This window comes from Notolepis coatsorum (assembly GCF_963971535.1).
Source record: "Notolepis coatsorum genome assembly, chromosome: 3".
In the NCBI taxonomy this organism is placed as follows: Eukaryota; Metazoa; Chordata; class Actinopteri; order Aulopiformes; family Paralepididae; genus Notolepis; species Notolepis coatsorum.
Window position 1 is genome coordinate 103,726,380 of NC_140167.1, and position 19,307 is coordinate 103,745,686.

At 42.4% G+C, this 19,307-nt stretch overlaps 1 protein-coding gene across 1 annotated transcript in view; it reads right to left on the reverse strand.

The window, feature by feature from the left end:
- dcaf17 (ddb1 and cul4 associated factor 17) overlaps positions 1–19,307 on the reverse strand; it is a gene marked incomplete at both ends in the record, with an annotated part of 56,989 nt that overhangs the window by 647 nt on the left and 37,035 nt on the right. The window contains 5 exon segments of the mRNA XM_084311324.1: positions 255–413; positions 1,895–1,935; positions 1,938–1,952; positions 1,955–1,976; positions 6,394–6,481. Of these exon segments, the coding sequence (XP_084167450.1) occupies positions 255–413; positions 1,895–1,935; positions 1,938–1,952; positions 1,955–1,976; positions 6,394–6,481 (325 nt within the window).

The following is a 19,307-nucleotide window of genomic DNA, read 5'->3' on the forward strand; positions in this document are numbered from 1 at the left end:
TGTGAGGGGATGCAACACTAAAGATGGCGGCAACGACAAATTATTGCTGCAAAAATAAACATGCACCTATTGTATGTAATACTTATAACAGAGTGATATGATAACATTATCATATCGTTATCGTGATATTATTTTTGGCCATATCGCCCAGCCCTACGTGACGTCAGACTACACCTCCCTATATGACTGAAGCAAATAAAAGCCTGGGCTGTTATTTTTAGTTTCACAGAACGGCTTCCGTTGAGACGCCTCACCTCGTCCCACGGCTCCTCCAGGGGGATCTTCCTCAGCAGCCGACCCGTGTCGTTGTCGTGCAGCCTGATGTGGGCCACGCCCTCCCCCTCCTCCCCCTGAGTCACCTCCACCACCGCCAGCAGGTCCAGCTCGTCCTCGTACACCACCGTGCGGAAGATCTACGGAGGGGAAAGGGTGATTCCACATTTAAAACGTGCTCTTCAGGTAACCGTCGCAGGGCCGCCTGGAGAAATGCGAGGCCCTGTGCGAGATTTAAACGTTCCTTGGTGACCGACCGACTGATAATGAGTCTTGACCGACCTCTCGTCTTGGCTGGCATAACTAAGCATAATAGTCAAAAGCTGCACGCGCGAAATAGTCAAACGCAGCTGACGCGCGCCGGCGTACTACACATGATGTAAATAACCACTCCCTTCGTTGAAACCAATAGTATGTCTGCTGCAGAGCCCAGAGCTCTGCAGACCCAGGAACAAGTCAGACACATTCTACAAACGTGTCTAATGTGAAATATATAAGCATATAAGCAAAACTAGATTTTAGGTCTGTGATGAAAAAGGGCCTCGCGGGAAGGGGGGCCTCGCACAAAAAAAAAAAAATAAAATTAAATTTTTTATTTTGCGAGGCCCCCCTTCCCGCGAGGCCCTGTGCGACCGCACTGCTCGCACACCCCCTGAGGCGGCCCTGACCGTCGGTAGTGTGATAGTAAAGGGTTAACCTTCTGTAGTGTGGCAGTGAAAGGGTTAAAGTGGTTCCAGACAAAACATGCCGTCTGCACGCTAGATAATCTATGCCAGTAAGCTGGTTCATCGTAAATGGAGTAAAGGAATATTACACAAGGAACGCAAGAGGGCTTGTGCACCCAACAAACAAAAGCTACTGGTCCACAGGACGCAATTACAGTAAGCTTATATACATCATATCATATTGACCCATCGCAAGGGAAGCAACAGATTTTTGTGATTGGAGGATCAAGAAAAGAGGGCGGGACTTGATAGGCCAATGGGACAGCGTACCAAAGGGCACAGTTACAAGAGCATTAGTGAAGAAAGCTTGAATCATCATCATCATCTATTTGATGATGACTGAATGTGGCGCTAAAGCAATGTCCAAATATGAGACAATTCAAAATGAATTATAAGGAAATGATGTTCACGAGGTATGAATGAAAACTTTATTTAACAGATTGCAGAATGGGTACAATACAGTACGGCTCAATACACACACAATTGTTAAGGGATGCAGACCAGAGAAGACGTTTGTCTCGTTTACATCAGGGTCTCCCATTTTCAATTCATAGAGGGGCATTACAGGATGAGGAAAGGATGAGATTCACGGGGTGTTTACATTTTTATTTTATTTCTTTCATGTTTTACATATCATTTTTGTTTTGCATATGTATACATTTGTTTTGTAAGGTTTTAAATTAGTACACTCATTTGAGTAGTGGAAAAGGGTAGGATTAAATAAGTGTATACTTCTTCCTACTCCTTTTCGAACATGTAAATTGAGTTATGTTTTGCTTTTGTTTACTTTATTATTTAATTTCTTTGAGATCAATGATTTATTTTGATTTTTATATTGTTTGTATTTATTTACATGTTTCGAAATAAAGATTTAAAATCAAATCAAATCTAGGTACCTCTTGCTCAGGGTCGTCATCCAGCTGGTGAAACCTCCTCTCACCGTGCGGCCGGAGCGGTGACGCTGACCTGGGAGGCAGCCTGGAGGTGGACACAGTCACCACATCATATTACACTAGACATCAGGAAGTGACGTTTCTAAGGATATACTTATAATAATCTACATTTAACAGTCATTTAGCGACGCTTTTATCCAAAGCGACTTACAAGTACTGTACGACAAGTAGGCAGGAAAGGTACAACTCTATCAGCTGAGTAACAATGTGCATCAAACAGTGTTGAATGCATAGTAGTAGAGACATGTTAGTATAGTAGGAAGAGTGCATGATAGTATAAGACAGTAAGAAGGTTAGTGTTTTTTCCCCTTACTTCATTTCAGATACATCATTTTTTTGTATCCACTTTTTCTATTTTTCTCCCATCCCAATTTCTCTGTGCCAATTCTCCCTCCCCTGTCTTGAACGTTGCTTGCATATGCCCCCCACTGGCCAGTTGTAGGGAGGATAGAAGCCTTGCATCATGTGTCCCCTCCGATACACGAGGAGGCAGCATGTCACATCTTTTCACCTGCCAGCGCGGACTCTCATTGGCGAGGTGTAACGTGTGGAAGGCTCACACTACCCCCACCATTTCCTGTCTCTGCCGTGCAGGCGTCCCCCAACCGACCTGTAGGAGTCGCTGTCCACAACGTCCAGATTACTACCCATCGACTTCCACCCGCTAACTCTGCCAATTGAGTTAGTATGACGGCCGGCCCAAGCCGGCGGCAACGCCGCCAGCCGGATTTGAACCCGGTGTCTCATGCGTTGGTGACGAGCGCAATGTCCGCTGCGCCACCCAGCCGCCTCTCATTTCAGATACATCTATAAATAGTTTACAAAAGGTGCTTCACAAAAAAACATCAGCGGCACAGCAGAAACATTAAGGACATAATTATGTTTCATTTTTACCGGACTAACTAATCCTGCATCTTGAAATGCCCTACGACAGGACCATGAATAAGCAATCTCCTAAGGAAATGGAATCACCTCTTCCTCTCCTCAATGACAACACAACAAACCACGCACCTCCGTCCAAGCCAGGATGATTGTAGACACGTCGTCGCAGGGTAAATATGGGTGTTAAACATTAATTATGGTGCCGTTGGGGGGCCAGTGCCCCGGTATTGCACATGCCGTTTCACTGGAACCGTTACACCCAAATGGAGAGGAACCATAATTATGGTCATGGTATTCGAGATATCTCTTATCGCCACCTGCGATTCAAAAAATTTCTTTAAATTAAATCTAATTAATTACAGGATGTAATATGTCTGATATTCTATAATCATATTTCAAATTGCATGTGTCCGGATGGCAGAATTCAGTACTGTATCTACAAAACCTTCCGTTTTAATAATCTTCCATTTATTAATTTGCTTAGATTTTTCCGGTCTGGTAAATTTTAGCATGGTGTTATTCACAGTCAAAGATTAAAAAAAAATGCTCATTTGGCTCATTACAATTTACTCAAGCCTAGTAACAGACACAGTATTTCTGACACTGTGAATACATTCCCTGAGATCCATAGATGTCCCTAGAATCAGATACCAAGAACATGCAAATGGCCATATTAAAAAAGTCTGTAAATGTGTATTCTACGTTATTATGGAATGAATGTGAAGTTATCTTTGAACCTTTGTTGTCAAGCCCCCCCCCCCCCCCCCCCTTCCTCACATTAGAACGTTATCTTAGCGGCTAACGTTAGCCCATTGCTGTGCTAAAGCAAGTCTCCTCTCAGCCTCCTTAAAATGCCAAAACTATATGACAAGGTCCGTGAACAAGTGGAGAAAAACTCAGTACAATTAAACACTATGCAACGACCACTGCAAACGTCGAGTGAATCGTCAAGTAACGTTAACGTCATTACTACTGCTGTGACTAGCTGCTCTAGTCTACCGGTCACAAGGTAGTCAAAATCCATACCGTAGCGCAAATTCATACCGTTTATACCGTATACCAAATACCGTCCACCACTAGGATACAGATCTTTCTAGAAGATGCTTAAGAAAACATGCTTAACACTTTCAGTGCCAGCAGGGGGCGCACGATTTAGTGCTTGAATGCCCACCATCCACTTCAATGTTAGCTAGGGTGCATCAAAATACACATTTCCAGCGTATTGATTTGTATGGGTGCTAAAAGTGTTACCATCCATGTAAAAACAATACATGCAAAATATTTTTGCAATACGAGGTGATTTAGATGTGCAACGGTACATCAGTACATGCTGTCCTCCCCCAACATGGCCTGCTGTTAGCGTCTGTGTGTGTGTGTGTGTGTGTGTGTGTGTGTGTGTGTGTGAGTTGCAACATTGTTTCATCTCGCACCTGGTCCTGCAATTTTTGGGGGGATGGCCGATAGCGAATCGCCAAAACCGGAAGTGACCGGAAGTGGTGCTCACCCATATTTCGCTTGATACACTGGATAGCGATCCGTTGCCAATAACTCGATAAACAACATGATTTGGACGTATCTAGTATTATACAACCTGGAAATGGATTGCATATATCAACATCCCATAATAGCGATCTTTCTGCTCCACGTTGATCACCCAACGGTCAGAGGAAGCTGCAGTGAGTTTCAGCGTGTTTGATTATTATTATCCATATAAACTGCTCTGATCTATATATCGCCCATACTACATAAATGATTTAACGTCGGCCACGGACTTATAAACCCCCCCCCCCCCCCCTCCGGTCACCAGCAGATGATGAGGCATGACGTTTAGGACCTTGTACAATTTACATTTTTTATCTGACGTCAATCGGTATCAAACTACATTTGATGATCTAATATATGTATTTATGGCTATAACTCACGTTCTGCAGAATGCTGCAGAAAACGATAAAAACATATTTATACTTTAGACCGTATTTTAGTATGAATATGTGAATGAAAAAGTAGAACGTTGCTACATCCTAAATGATAGATACTTGACGTTAAATGGGCCATAGTAATGTCAATTTAGCAATACAATTTAAAAGGTTATAGCCCTGCAAAGAAGGGGAACATCTCCATAGACTTACAGTGGTGGCAGAGAGGTGATTAAGATCAGAATAATCCCTGGCAGATAAAGGGTTAATAGCGTCGAGAATATAAGTATGTTTTTAATCTTTTCTGCTGTAATTCCAAAAACAGTAGTTATAGGCCCTGAAGCATACGATAGATTATCGATTGGCGTTTCTTTCCTATAAACGCTATATTAAAAAATTAAAATGTATATGATCGGTATACATTATGCGTGAAGGAAAGGGGGGGGGGGGGGGGATCGTTTATAATTCCTTGATCATCAGTAACGGCTTTATTTAGTATGATATATTGATCAGATGGTTTGCAGTGAAATGAATAAACAATCGGGCTGAAAATAACGTTACTGTCCTCTTACCGTTCGCCGATGAGACTGGAGGAAAAAGATCCCAATTATTTGACGCCGATCTCCTAGATCCATTTCCGGTTTGTATGGCGCAATAAACGCCAAAATCATATCGATTATTAAGTTTAGAAAGCGATCCAAATGCACTATAGTGTTTGTCTGGAGCCACGTAACAAGATATGACTGCCGGAGGGATTTCCTTGACGCACTGATCGGCACTTCCGGTTTTGGCGAGAGTGTAACTCGCCCGACCATCCACCAGGCGGTGGTATTGAGGCGTTGCAATCTCATACAGGGTCCCACTGCAGTCCGGAGGTTGGCTGGAAGAATTATGAATGCCATGGCGAAAAAATTAAATATTGATCCAAAAAAAAGGCGCAAGTCGTTCTTGGCGTTCAACGCATGGCGGGCAAAAACGGCTTAACTCATTCTTGGCGACCAATGTGTTAATACCCAGATAAACTAGTGGCGTTCATGTAAACACTCAAGAGTATCTGCAAGTTTCAACAAGTTCAATTTAAGAAATCTTTAATACCACAGAGTATTACCTGCCAGGTGTATTTAACCATCACCTTGAATGTATTTCCAGTGCTAGCCATACCACTGAAGAAGGACATTGTCCGAAACATGTCTGCTTTTTATTCAGGCTGCCATTAAAAAACATTGAACCTGTGAGTGCTGGTCCAGCTACCCTGCTTTGATATAATACCACAGAGAACAATTGTAGACCAATTTCACGACCATACTAGCAAAAAAACAACAACTAGCGACGGGCGGCTGCCATGTGTTCCTTGTGGGATGTCTTATCTAACCCTAACTAACCTTACTGTCATGCACTTGTCCTAATAAACTAACCTATACTGTAGCACTCAACACTTTGATGAACATTGTTACTCAGCTGATAGTTGTGCCCTTCCTGATGACTTGTCGTACAGAACTTGTAAGTCGCTTTGGATAAAAGCATTCAGCTAAATGAAAATGTTGTCAGTGAGGTCATACATGTAGCCTGGTCAGTGAGGTCATACATGTAGCCTGGTCAGTGAGGTCATACATGTAGGTCAGTAAGTAAAGAAGCAATACTCACATTGTTGTTTCGTTGAGCAGTAATGGAAAAATCCTCAACTACTGCAGACGGTAAACCACTGTTCAGCTCATCTCGAATCTTTAGCACGCTTGAGGAAATAAACATTACTATCAAATGAGTTCCAACATGAATGTATACGATGTAAATAATTAAAATAAACACTATCAAATTAGTTCCAACATGTATACGATGTAAATAATTTAAAACATTACAATGAAATGAGTTCCAACATGAATGTATACGATGTAAATAATAAAAATTTGTTACAAGGCTGTCAAAGTTAACACGGTATTAACGCGTTAACGCCCAATTCTATTAACGGCACAATTTTTTTTTAAACTCACGATTAACTTTTAACACAATGGCGCCCAACCACGGAGATCTCCGTGTTTCGATTCCACCCGTTGTGGACAGAAGCATGGATATATCTGTGGCAAGTTGTTATTGCTTTTATTCCATTTTAATAGCTTTTATTCCATTTTAATAACCGAGGTCGCCGAGCGGCACTGCAGATTTACCCTACTCTTTAAATTCGCCAACGTGCAATACCGGCCAGATCCTCTTAGGGGCGCTATCGCGATAATAGAGTGTTCCCTGTGGCAGAAGTTGTCTTTATTTTTTTTGGATCTCTAATGTAGTTTTCTACTCATCTGAAGCGATAGCTATCGTCTGTTGCACGGGATACGTTTTGAATTGCGGATTTCACTATGCAATAAGGGGATTTATCATCAGTCAATGGACATATCGATCTACCAGATGGCGATCGATAACGGGGAAATGCTCGGGGGGATCCAACCGGCTCATGGTAAGATCTTTTTCACGTAAATTACAGCCCGATCGAGCCTTGTTATGAATACGATACAAATCGGCCTATGTGGCTAGTTAGACGAACACGGTTATTGGTAATCAATAGGGGTGTAACTGTACACAAAATCCACGGTTCGGTACGTACCTCGGTTTTGAAGTCACGGTTCTGTATTATTTTCGGTACAGTAAAAAAAAATTGCTTTTCATTTATCTATTTATTTATTTAACTGCATTAAACAATATAAAACGAATTGGCCATAATTTACTGAGCAAACTAATGCTTACTGCTGTAACCTACTAATACCACTTAATGTAAATCTGAAGATTATTATATAGCAGATGCCTTGGACAACTGTAGCGTGTGCTTGTTTATACAGAGCCCCTTTCATGAGCAAGCCCTGCTTGAATACAGGGGCAGGGCTTGCTACAGTCACGAAAGGGGCTAGTTTATACAGAGCTGGTATGACTTGCTGGCTGAAATACGGACGAGAGGGAACTAGGTAGCGGGGCTCTATTACTTTTAACATGTGCTTAAACCCTGTGTTCTCGACAACGGAGTATGGTCGCAGATCTGCTGCTATAAAAACACATATGGCGTTTGTTATTGCTTTGGCCCGGTCTGAATTAATAGCGAGATGCTGCTTGAATGCCACGGGGAGCTGAGTTTGCTTTTTCGGTGTACCAGTGATATTCACATTAGGGTGATGCCGTTTCAAATGCGTGATAAAGTTTGCAATAAAGTTGAACAATGCCGGCAACGTAGCCCCTTTCGTGACTGTGATGCAAGGCTTGCATCACAGTCACGAAAGGGGCTAGCCGGCACGTAGCTTTAGTGCGATCCACCGGTCTTTGTCCATTACTGTGGTTAACTGGGAATCCGAAATGATCCCAAACGGGAGACTTGAATGTTGTGGGAGCATCTTCTAGCTCTGGCTGGTCAGTTAGTATTGACTCGCCATACTAAGGCTAATATGCTATGCTGAATTACAGCTCTCGTTCAGTGTAGCTGCGCGCTGCGTGGGATGAACAAACAACATCCGGTTAGTTGTGCATGTTATATTAGGGCCGGGGGGATTTAAGTTCCGCAAAAAAAGGGTTCCATACCGCTGCAATCGTTCGGTGCACAGCGCGTACTGTACCGGAGGACCACATTGAGGCGGTACAGTACGTATCCGCGTAGCGTTACACCCCTAGTAATCAATAATAAGAAACAACGTCCCCCGCCCCCCCCCCCCCCCTTTCATGCATACATGCTTGAGGATCGTGCCGATCATATGCAGTTTGAGTTTTAACTGTAGCATCTGTATAACGGAAATGCCATTGGAAATAACGTTAGCAGCTATTAGCCCTTTATCTAGCCTTCCAGAAAATATACTAGACCAAATCCCGTATAACGCTTATATTCACGGCGCTATAAAATGAGAACGTATTGATGACATTTTTTTTCTTTAAGCCATTTTGAAGGGACGGTTTATGGACTCAATTGACAATGAGAATGGACAGATAGCAATACTATCAAGTATAGATTTAGCTCTACAAACAGCCCCACGTCTGTTTACATTTGCCGGTCCTCTAGAGCAGTGGTTCTCAAACTGGTACTTGGTGGTACTGCTGGTGGTACTTGAACACATTTACAAAAAAGCAAAAAAAAAAGAATGTGTTTCTGGTTGCGGCGGCGCGATAGTTAGATAACCTAAGTGGGGAACAACCAGGAGATCACTGTGACAGAGCGTAATGCAGTCTAAACAGTCATAAATCTTTAATTCAACTTCAGCCCTGATTATAACCATTTCTTTTTGTAATGTCAGATAAAAAATTAAATACTCCCACTTTTCTGAAAAGAGTTGGTGTTAAATCTGACATTACAAAAAATCCATCAAAATCTGTGTTGCTGCTAATCATTGACACATGCCTAGCCTGTAATAATCTCCCCCAGAAAAATGTACTTTGCATTTGATATATTGAAAATATTTAACTTTGTGTGTTTTTTTTACAATAATTTGTGATGCCATCACACAAACTGGCATTTAAAGGGTAAACATTCAAAAATGTATTGAATATGCGTTTTCTTTTCTTTCTTACAATAATTTGTGATGCCCATCACAAACACTGGCATTTAAAGGGTAAAGTGTGAGTGTGAGAGAGAGAGAGAATGACGGACAATTGCTTGCTGTGTGAGAGAGAGAGAGAGAGCGAGAGCGAGAGCGAGAGCGAGAGCGAGAGAATTAAGTACATTTGCTGAAATACAGTTGTTCTTAATTTTCTCACTTGCTATGTGAGAATGTTAGTTAATATGTTCTCAATGCCGCTTGCATTGTATGAGTTGTGTGGAAGCGTTTGCTAGTTCTAGTGCTAACCCTTTGTACATTGTGGCTGTGTCTGACAAAAGTTAACAATAAATAATGGTATTAGGAATACATTTGCCTCCTGCGTGAACTGTGCATAGCTGAATAGACTGTATTTTAACGCCGGTTATATGGTGGTACTTGGAGAGCCAGCTACGTTCTCAGGTGGTTCTTGGTGTAAAAAGTTTGAGAACCACTGCTCTAGAGATTTATTGGACGCATCCCAATGGCCCCGAATGTGTTAAGAAATGTATTTATTTATTTATTTTTTACTTTTTTCTAGACTTCACCTCAGGTGTATTATTGGTGCTCTCATTGATACTATGTTTTTTTCTGAAGTGTGTGTGTGTGAGAGATAGAGAGAGAGAGAGGGGGGTTGAGAGAGATGAGGAAGGGGCAAGAGAGAAAGAGAGCTGGGAGAGTGTGTGTGTGAGAGGGGGAGGTGATTACTCAACCCTTGTGTGGGTGAATGTAACAAGTTCCTAACGTTTTCTTTCCCCCATTATTTCATGCACACTTTATTCATTGTTTTAAATTGTTATTTTCTTTTAAGTTATTTTGTGCATCACTCTGTTTTGAATTTGCAAGGCATGAGGGTCAACCTTTTGTGTTAAATGGCTGCATAAAGCAAGCATTTGTTGACTCATGTTGATAAGAGTATTAAAATTTGGAACTTGAAAAAGATCAGTTTAACCCTTTCCCCACCAATAACGTCGTACAACGGGTTTCAAGTTCATGCGAATTCTGCCAATAACGGCGTACGACGTGATTCTGATCATAATTTCACCATGGTATTCATATTTCACTCACGGAGCCTTGTCGGATGCTGTGTGAGCCAGCACAACTCTGCAACGCTTCAATACTGCCACCTGGTGGCTGATCGGCGAGTTGCAACCGGAAGTGGATCTCTTGTGATCCCGGTGCGTCTCCCTATTCTGTCCGGCCACTCGTTTATCGTTGCGGGACTCAATACACACACCGTGGATATGGATCTTTGCCATAACTCAATAATCTACATGATTTGGGCGTGTATTAGTAATATACAAACCGGAAATGGAACGCCTAGATCCCCACCACATAACTGGGATCTGTTTGCTCCACTCTCATCGCCCAACGGTACGAGGAGACTGACGTGAGTTTCAGCGTTTTTGTTTATAATTTTCGACACAAACTGCTCTGATCAATAATATATCACCCATACTACATGAAGCATCCAACGACTATCACGGAATTATAAACGACCCCCCCCCCCTCCGTTCACCCACGCATGATCAGTCATAACGTTTAGGACCATGTACAGTTGACATTTTTAATATAGCGTCGATCGGTATCAAACTGCATTTGATGATCTAATTATGCATTTGTGCCTATATCTCACGTTCTGGGAAATACTGCAGAAAACGATAAAAACATATTTATACTCTAGACGGTATTTTCGTATGAATGTGTGAATGAAAAAGTAAAACGTTCCTACATCCTGAACGATAGATAATCGATGTTGAATGGGCCATAGTAATGTCAATTTAGCAATACAATTTAAAAAGTTATAGCCCTGCAAAGAAGGTGAACATCTCCATAGACTTACAGTGCTGGCAGAGATCAAACAGCAATGGATATAAGCGTGGCAGAGAATGGGTTAAGGTAGATACAAAAAAAGAAAAAACTGATTAATTTGCAATTAATCGCGAGTTAACTATGGACAATCATGCAATTAATCAGATTCAATATTTTAATCGATTGACAGCTGACAGCACTAGTTACAACCCATTAAATAGTTTAAAGATTCTAGTGTAGAAAAAGAGGCAACACTATCCGACAAATGAATGGAAGCGGCTGCATAGAGGTTTTAAACGAGGCTAGCCGCTCCGCATTCACATCCATTAATTTGTGCTAAGCTGGACTAGCTTGCAGCCGGATAGTTTAGAGTGAACGCACGTCTGACTCTGGAGAAGACGCCAAGCGCATTTCTCATAATGTTGGCTTTTAACACATTGGGTGCCAACGACGAGAAATCTCGTTGTTGGCCGCCATGCGTTAGGTGCCAATGACGAGAAATCTCGTTATTTAATAGTTATTTCTTTTATTAGTGATATCCATTAATTTTTCATCCATCCAGCCTCACGTTATCATTGGGACTGGCTCCGAGCTCGAAAAGGGCAAATACCGCCCCCTATCGTCTCCCGGATGGTATTGCACCCATTGGAATGGAGTCAATGGGAATGCATCAGAAAAAAGAACTCTGGGCTCCACATTTTACTTCTGAGGCAATGTAACCTGAGACTATTGCATCCACTGAGGGAACTGGAAGAAGCGTTGTTTATGTGTTTCGAGGTATAACGTTGGATCAATAAACGCGATCGATATTTGGAATGGCAATCAGGAATTGGATTCATCTTTTTGCAGAACATCTGATGTGAGGTAAGGACTTTATTTGACCACTATTGGGTTAATCAGAGCATTTTTTCACAGCGTTCACAACGTGTCTCATATGTGTGTATGTGTGTGCGTAACGTTAGCGCCAGGCAGGGCATAGATAATCGATTTTTCAGCCCGCTTCTCTAGCGTGCATAAGTACACATATACTATCGATAATCTAGCGTTTATTTGAAAACGATTCATAAATAGGCCAAAAAATTACAACGTGTTTTGTGTATTCCACATTTCCACTAAAGAGCTATTTTCGCGGATTTTTCTGGAATCACTAGAAATCTTCAAAACGGAAATGTACTGATGAAAAAACAATCAGTTTCGTACATGTTGACTGCAAGCAAGTCATTGATAAGCGACGGGCGTATTAGACACAGCCATAATTTAAGATATAGTTTATGCGTTCGCAAATGTGCTCGTCCTCATTGATTAGAGTGGTGGCATCTAAGCGATAAATCGTGCACCCCCTGCTGTCAACCAATGTGTTAAGCACCACTGGCGTCTTCCTTTACCACATTACAGAAGGTTAACCTTGTTGTGGTGTGGTAGTGAAAGGGTTAACCGTCTGTAGTGTGGTAGTGAAAGAGTTAACAGTCTGTAGTGTGGTAGTGAAAGGGTTAACCCAGGGCTGTACGTTAACTTTTTTTTGCACATAGCACTGGTGCTACAGAGGTTGATAGTTTTGTAGCACAGGCCAAAATCTTGTAGCACAAGTATAAAACGTAACAAATGTGCCTATTGTATTTGTGTTATTTAGTTGCAGTGCCATGTTTGGCTGTCATTTAGTATATCGCCATGTGTTATTATTACTATGATACTCTCATATGCTATTTTCAATTAATATCATAAACAACATAAGGAATATTAGCATAATTTTGAGTGGACTGAAGGAATGAGTCAGCGTTAATAGTTTTAAATGCAAATAATTTATTGAAACATAGAAGTGGGGTCGGTTGGGACACACACACACACACACAATGGGGGACCCTGATGTAAACAAGACAAACGTCTTTCTCTGGTCTGCATCCCCTTAACAATTGTGTGTATTGAGCCGTACTGTATTGTACCCATTCTGCAATCTGTTAAATAAAGTTTTCATTCATTCACACAAACTGTTTCAACTCACCACCCCCGCATCATATTGTAGTCTAGTCTGTCTTCAAACTTCCACTCCTCTCGAAACTTGTTTATTTGAATATCAACATTATCTGTCCATCCTCAGTTTACTATAATATACTCCTGCTGAGTCCTGACTAGTGACTTCATCGTCTTTCCAAACGCACGCACGCACACACACAGGGAAGGGGAGAGAGTGCCCCCCCATTTCCCTTTCCCCAGTCCACACTGTCTGCTGGCTCTGCCTCTGATCAGGATTAGCTTGTTAGCTTGCTAACGTTGTAGTGATTGTAATGGTACATAAACGTTAATTTCGGGCGATGTGCGCATAAAGGAATGGCGACGGTGCAAAGCATGTAGATGCATTTGACCCGTTGCGAGAAAAAAAAAACACCACGGACTTATTTCGGGACGTGTAGGCGCACTGCTGTGTTAACGCAACAGTGCGCACCAACCGACCAATGCGCTGCTCTGCTTGCAGAAGTGCGGATATGACTCGTCGAGTTGTCACAAGAGTTTTCAAAATAAGAGTATCATATGCACCTGAACGTTGCTAGCTTTCGGAGCCTAGCTGGAGCTGCGCGTGGGCAGAAATGAGACCCGCTACAGGATTTTCAAAATAAGAGTATCTATATGAACCGAATCCCTATCGCACCAGTGCTATTGAAGTAAATCCATCCATCGCACAGACCGCTGTTGCTGTAGCACGTGCGATATATGTCGCACTGTACACCCCTGTAACCGTATGTAGTGTGGTAGTGAAATGGTTAACAGTCTGTAGTGTGGTAGTGAAAGGGTTAATATCCTGTTGTGTGGTAGTGAAAGGGTTAACCGTCTGTAGTGTGGTAGTGAAAGGGTTAACCGTCTGTAGTGTGGTAGTGAAAGGGTTAACCGTCTGTAGTGTGGTAGTGAAAGGGTTAACCATCGTAGTGTGGTAGTGAAAGGGTTAACATCCTGTAGTGTAGTAGTGAAAGGGTTAACCTCCTGTAGTGTGGTAGTGAAAGGGTTAACCTCATGTAGTGTGGTAGTGAAAGAGTTAAGCTCCACATGGTATACCCAGATGCAGATTGTTCCAACCAAACATTTGGTGTTTGTAGGCTGAAAGCTTAATAAACATCAATACTGCACACCACATTGTTGTTAAATTAACTGACGTTAATCTGTTCTGCTGAAACTCACAATCTACTTGTTGGAATTGCTTCATTGAGGACATTAAACGTTACGACATTAATCTATATTATGAACTTTACCTCCCGACACCCGAGTTGCAGATATTCTACAGAGAATTAATAATTACAAGAGACAAGATACTTTTAATGCCACACAACGGTGGTTGGTGGTAATTGTTTGCGGTACAGTCTGTTAAAAGCACTGGGACATCAACATGAAACATCAGACATCAAACGCCCCCCTCCCATCTCCCAATCCCCACAATAAATAGATAAATACAAACAGGACAGTCGCATGTAACAGTGTCAGTCAGTGACGGATGCTTGCCCGTGTGTGCAAAGGGGGGGCGGGCCAGGGTGTTTAGTGTTCGGACTGCTGTGGGGGAAAAAACTGTTTGTGAAGCGTGTGTCTGTGTGTCTGGTTAAAATGGACCTGTAGCGACGTGAGGGCATGCGCTGGAATATGTGGTGTGCTGTGCAGGCACGTTGGAAGGGGGGGTGCGATGGGTGCGGCAGCACCCCCTAGTGGCAGCTTCAGTTACTGCACAAAACGTCTTTTTATATACTGTAACATTATAAGTTATACATTTCTCCTGCTCAAAGCACTTCACCATTACACTGTGTAGACAATCATACGGAATAATCGTTATGTTATTATAACAGTAAAGTGACATGTGGGCTTAGACATACTAGACACTACCATCTACGGACCACACGGACCAAATAATAACAACATAGTTATTATTAACATTAATTATAGTTATTAACATAGTTATTATAGTTATAATAGTCCGTAATGACAGGAACAGGCATGGAGGTGGTGTCTGTATGTATATTCATAAAGACACAAAATTCATCAACCGTACGGACCTAGACCATGAGGCTATTGAAACTATTTGTAGAAATTCTATTTGAAAGGGCTAAATCTGTTCTAGTCGGCACAATTTACAGACCGCCAGACCAAAATGGCTTTTATGATGTGTTGGATGCGTGCTTAGCTGGAGCTGAGGATGCAGAAAATATTCGTATTGGGGATTGGAACACGGATATGCAACAAAAAGATGCACCCGTCTTCAAATCCTTCAATAGGTTTTGTGATTTGCACAGCCTCAGCCAGCTAATCACCCAACCCACACGTGTATGTGGGTCAACTCAGACTACCATTGACCTCATCCTGACCTCGGACAAGTCCAAGATCTCCAATAAAGGGGTTATAGCATGCGGGTTAAGTGATCATTATATGATATTCTGTACCCGCAAAAAGCTAAAACAAAAGGCTGGCTGTCACAAAACAGTCAAATCTAGAGACCTCAAAACCTACTCTGGCGAGGCCTTTAACCTTGAACTGGAGAGTCTGGACTGGTCAGATGAGCTCAATGGTACACTGGTTGAAGAAACATGGCTTGGTTTCAAAACCAAATTTTCAACAATACTAAACAACATGGCCCCCCTAAGAACCACCAGGGTAAAAAAATCGCGCTGAGCCATGGATGCACACTGAAATACTGACCGCTACGAAAACCAGACACAAAAAATGCTCTGAGTTTCGTAAAAGTCAGTCAAAGCTTACCAAAAGCACGAGCAGTGACCTCCATGCCCACGTGACTGAACTCAAACTGGAAAGAAACAGACTAAGAAATGACGTAAACTCCATGATCAAAACAGCAAAAAAATATTTCATCAATGACAAAACCGAGGAAAACAAAAACAAACTACATAAACTTAGGGAATTACTCAATAACCAACTAGGCTGCAGTAAAAAACTTAAAAACCAGATTCTCAAACATAAACATAAAGACGGACAACACGCTCATCACAGACAAGCTGGATGTAGCCAATTACTTAAACAGTTTCTTCACAAACATAGCCACAACACTGGTAAACAAACTACCCTCCCACTCAGGGCATTATGGGGTAGAACACATAGTAGCTCACTACAAAAACCTAGGGGTCCGACTTCAAGCTGGAAATGGTAACAACAGATGAGGTACTCAAAAAACTGAGCGCCCTCCAACCTAACAAGGCCACTGGCCATGACAACATCCCCTCCAAATTCCTCAGAGACTCAGCAGCAGCCATCACCCCAGTCATCACACACATAATAAACCTCTCCATAAAACAGGGACACGTCCCCAAGGACTTCAAAATTGCGAGAGTAACACCCCTGCACAAAAAGGGCAGCAAATTAGACCCGGGCAACTACCGCCCTGTTTCTATCCTTACCTCCATCTCGAAAGTCATGGAAAAAATTGTATACGAACAGGTCGAAAAATACCTTGCAGGAAAAAATCTAATCTACGAATTCCAATCTGGCTTCAGAACATCCCACTCCACTGACACATGCCTTCTCTATTTAAACGACCACATCAAACAAGAGGTGGACGCCGGCAAATACTGCGGCATGGTCATGCTGGACCTACAAAAGGCCTTCGACACTGTCAATCACACCATTCTGATAGACTATCAAAACCAATTGCTTTTAGCTTGTCAATCAGTGAGCTGGATGCAATCCTACCTGGAGGGGAGAGAGCAGATGGTGGAGGTAAACGGTACCCTATCCCCCCCCCTCACAGTGAGCTGTGGTGTTCCACAAGGAAGCATACTAGGTCTGCTACTGTTCCTAATTTATGCAAATGACATGTCGTCAGCTTGTGACTGCAACTTGTTCCTGTTTGCGGACGACTCAGCCCTGCTGGTCTCTGACAAGAACAAGTTACAGGTTGAAAAAACCCTCAGCTCAGAACTAGGCAAAATCTGCATATGGCTAGCTGATAACAAACTATCATTACACATGGGCAAAACAGAGTCCATTCTCTTCGGTTCAAATAACAAACTCAGCAAGACCGACGGCTTCTCAGTTACAGTGGGTGACAATATTGTCACAAGGAAAGAAGATATTACCTACCTGGGTTCCATCCTAGAGGCAAATCTTTCCTGTGACAAAATGGCATCCAATGTAATAAATTCGATAAATAAATTTAAATGAAATAAATTCGATTCTTGTACCGGATCTCATCACTGGTAAACAAGAATACCCTGACGACTCTGGCAGGAGCACTCATTCAAGGGTACTATGACTATGCTTGCACCTCATGGTACCAAAGCACCTCAAAGGCGCTAAAAACAAAATTACAAACATCTCAAAACTAACTGGTCAGACTACTGCTTGACCTTACTCCTAGAACCCACCTCACCCCTGCCCACTTTGACAACCTAGGATGGCTTAGAGTAGACGACAGAGTACAGCAACTTGCAATGGGCCTGGTCTACAAGATACACTACACGACCAAGGTACCCATGTACATGTCAAAATACTTCCCAAAGGTCAGTGAATACCACGATCACAACACCAGAGGGAGCTCCACAAATCATGTTAAACCCAGATTCGGCTCAAACAAGGGACTAAACACGTTTCACAATTATGCCACATCAATGTGGAACGCCCTACCCAAAGCTGTAAAGGAATGTGAATCACTACCCACTTTCAAAAACACTCTCAAAAAACACCTACGGGAGACTGCAATTCGAAACTGGCCCCTGTAAATGTCCTAACACAACCCCCCCCCCCAATGTACAGTAAATGACCAAGTATGGTCTTGTCAATATTCCAATGTACAGGTTTGCTTGTACAGTTGTACAGTGTCCCCCACCCACCCCTCCTACCCAACCCCCCCCCCTCCTACCCAACCCCCCCCCCCCACCTACCCAACCTCTTCCAATGTACAGTTTCTACGTCAAATGTATATACTCTCTTTTCTGGACTCTTTTCGTATCACAAACAGTACTGTATTTGCAAATCTGGTATGTCATAAATGTATAGATGTAGCAGTACTGTCTATCTGTACGTCATGTATGTCATATATGTTATGATGAATTGAAAATGGGGGACCCTGATGTAAACAAGACGAAAGTCTTTCTCTGGTCTGCATCCCCTTAACAATTGTATGTATTGAGCTGTACTGTACCCATTCTGCAATCTGTTAATAAAGTTTTCAATCAATCAATCAATCAATACAATCTATCCTTAGACTACCATCTACCAGGTATTATTTTGGCCACAGAGTGGCGCTGTCTCAAGTTTGTGGTGCCGCGCCGCTGTTTCCACATTTAGGAGCAGAGAAGAAGAGACCACGATTTGCAGAGAGCAGTTCGTGAGTCGCGTTTTTTGTAAACTAGTCAATAACATGGTTGTACTGTATAGGCTACTACGCTTTGGGTGCCATGGGTTAAATTCATTATATACCATAGGTTGCCGGCTCTATTTGTCTATGGAGAAGTACCCCTTCTTTGCATGGCTATAACTTTTTAAATTCTATTGCTACATTGCCATTATTAGGGCCCATTCAAAGTCCTATATGTATTGTTCATTGTGTAGCAACGTTAAACTTTTTCATTCACATATTCATAGTAAAGTATGGTCTAATGTATAAGTATGTTTTCATCTCTTTCTGCAGCTTTCTCCAGAACGTGATCTATAGCCCCAAATGCATTATATTGATGATGAAATACAGTTTGATGGCAATCGGGGCGTACTTCTAGAATGATCTACGTATGATCTGATGATGACCGGATGGGCGGGGGATCGTTTATAATTCCGTGGGCAGCGTTATATCATTAATCTAGTGTGGGTCATATGTTCATCATAACAGTTTATATGGAACACGATCAAAAATAACGCTGAATCTTACCGGATCTTCCTCGCGCCGTTGGACGATCAGCGTGGTGTAGACCGTTTTCGATTATGGGATGTTCATCCTGATGAACCATTTCCAGCTTGTATAATACTATATACGTCCAAATCATGTTGTTTATAGAGTTATTGGCAATGGATCGCTATATATTGTGACGAGCCAGAGTGCCGGCAGCCAAACCGAGTGCCCGGAAGTAATATGGCCGACCAGCACAACCTCCACAGCACTTCCTGTTTGGCGATTGCGCCGATCGGCCACCAGATGGCGCTCCTGAACCGCCAGAGAGCTCAGTGGGTCCTCCTGGTGGATCTCAGGCCAGCGGAGGGGAAATATGAATCCGATCACAGATTTTTGAAATA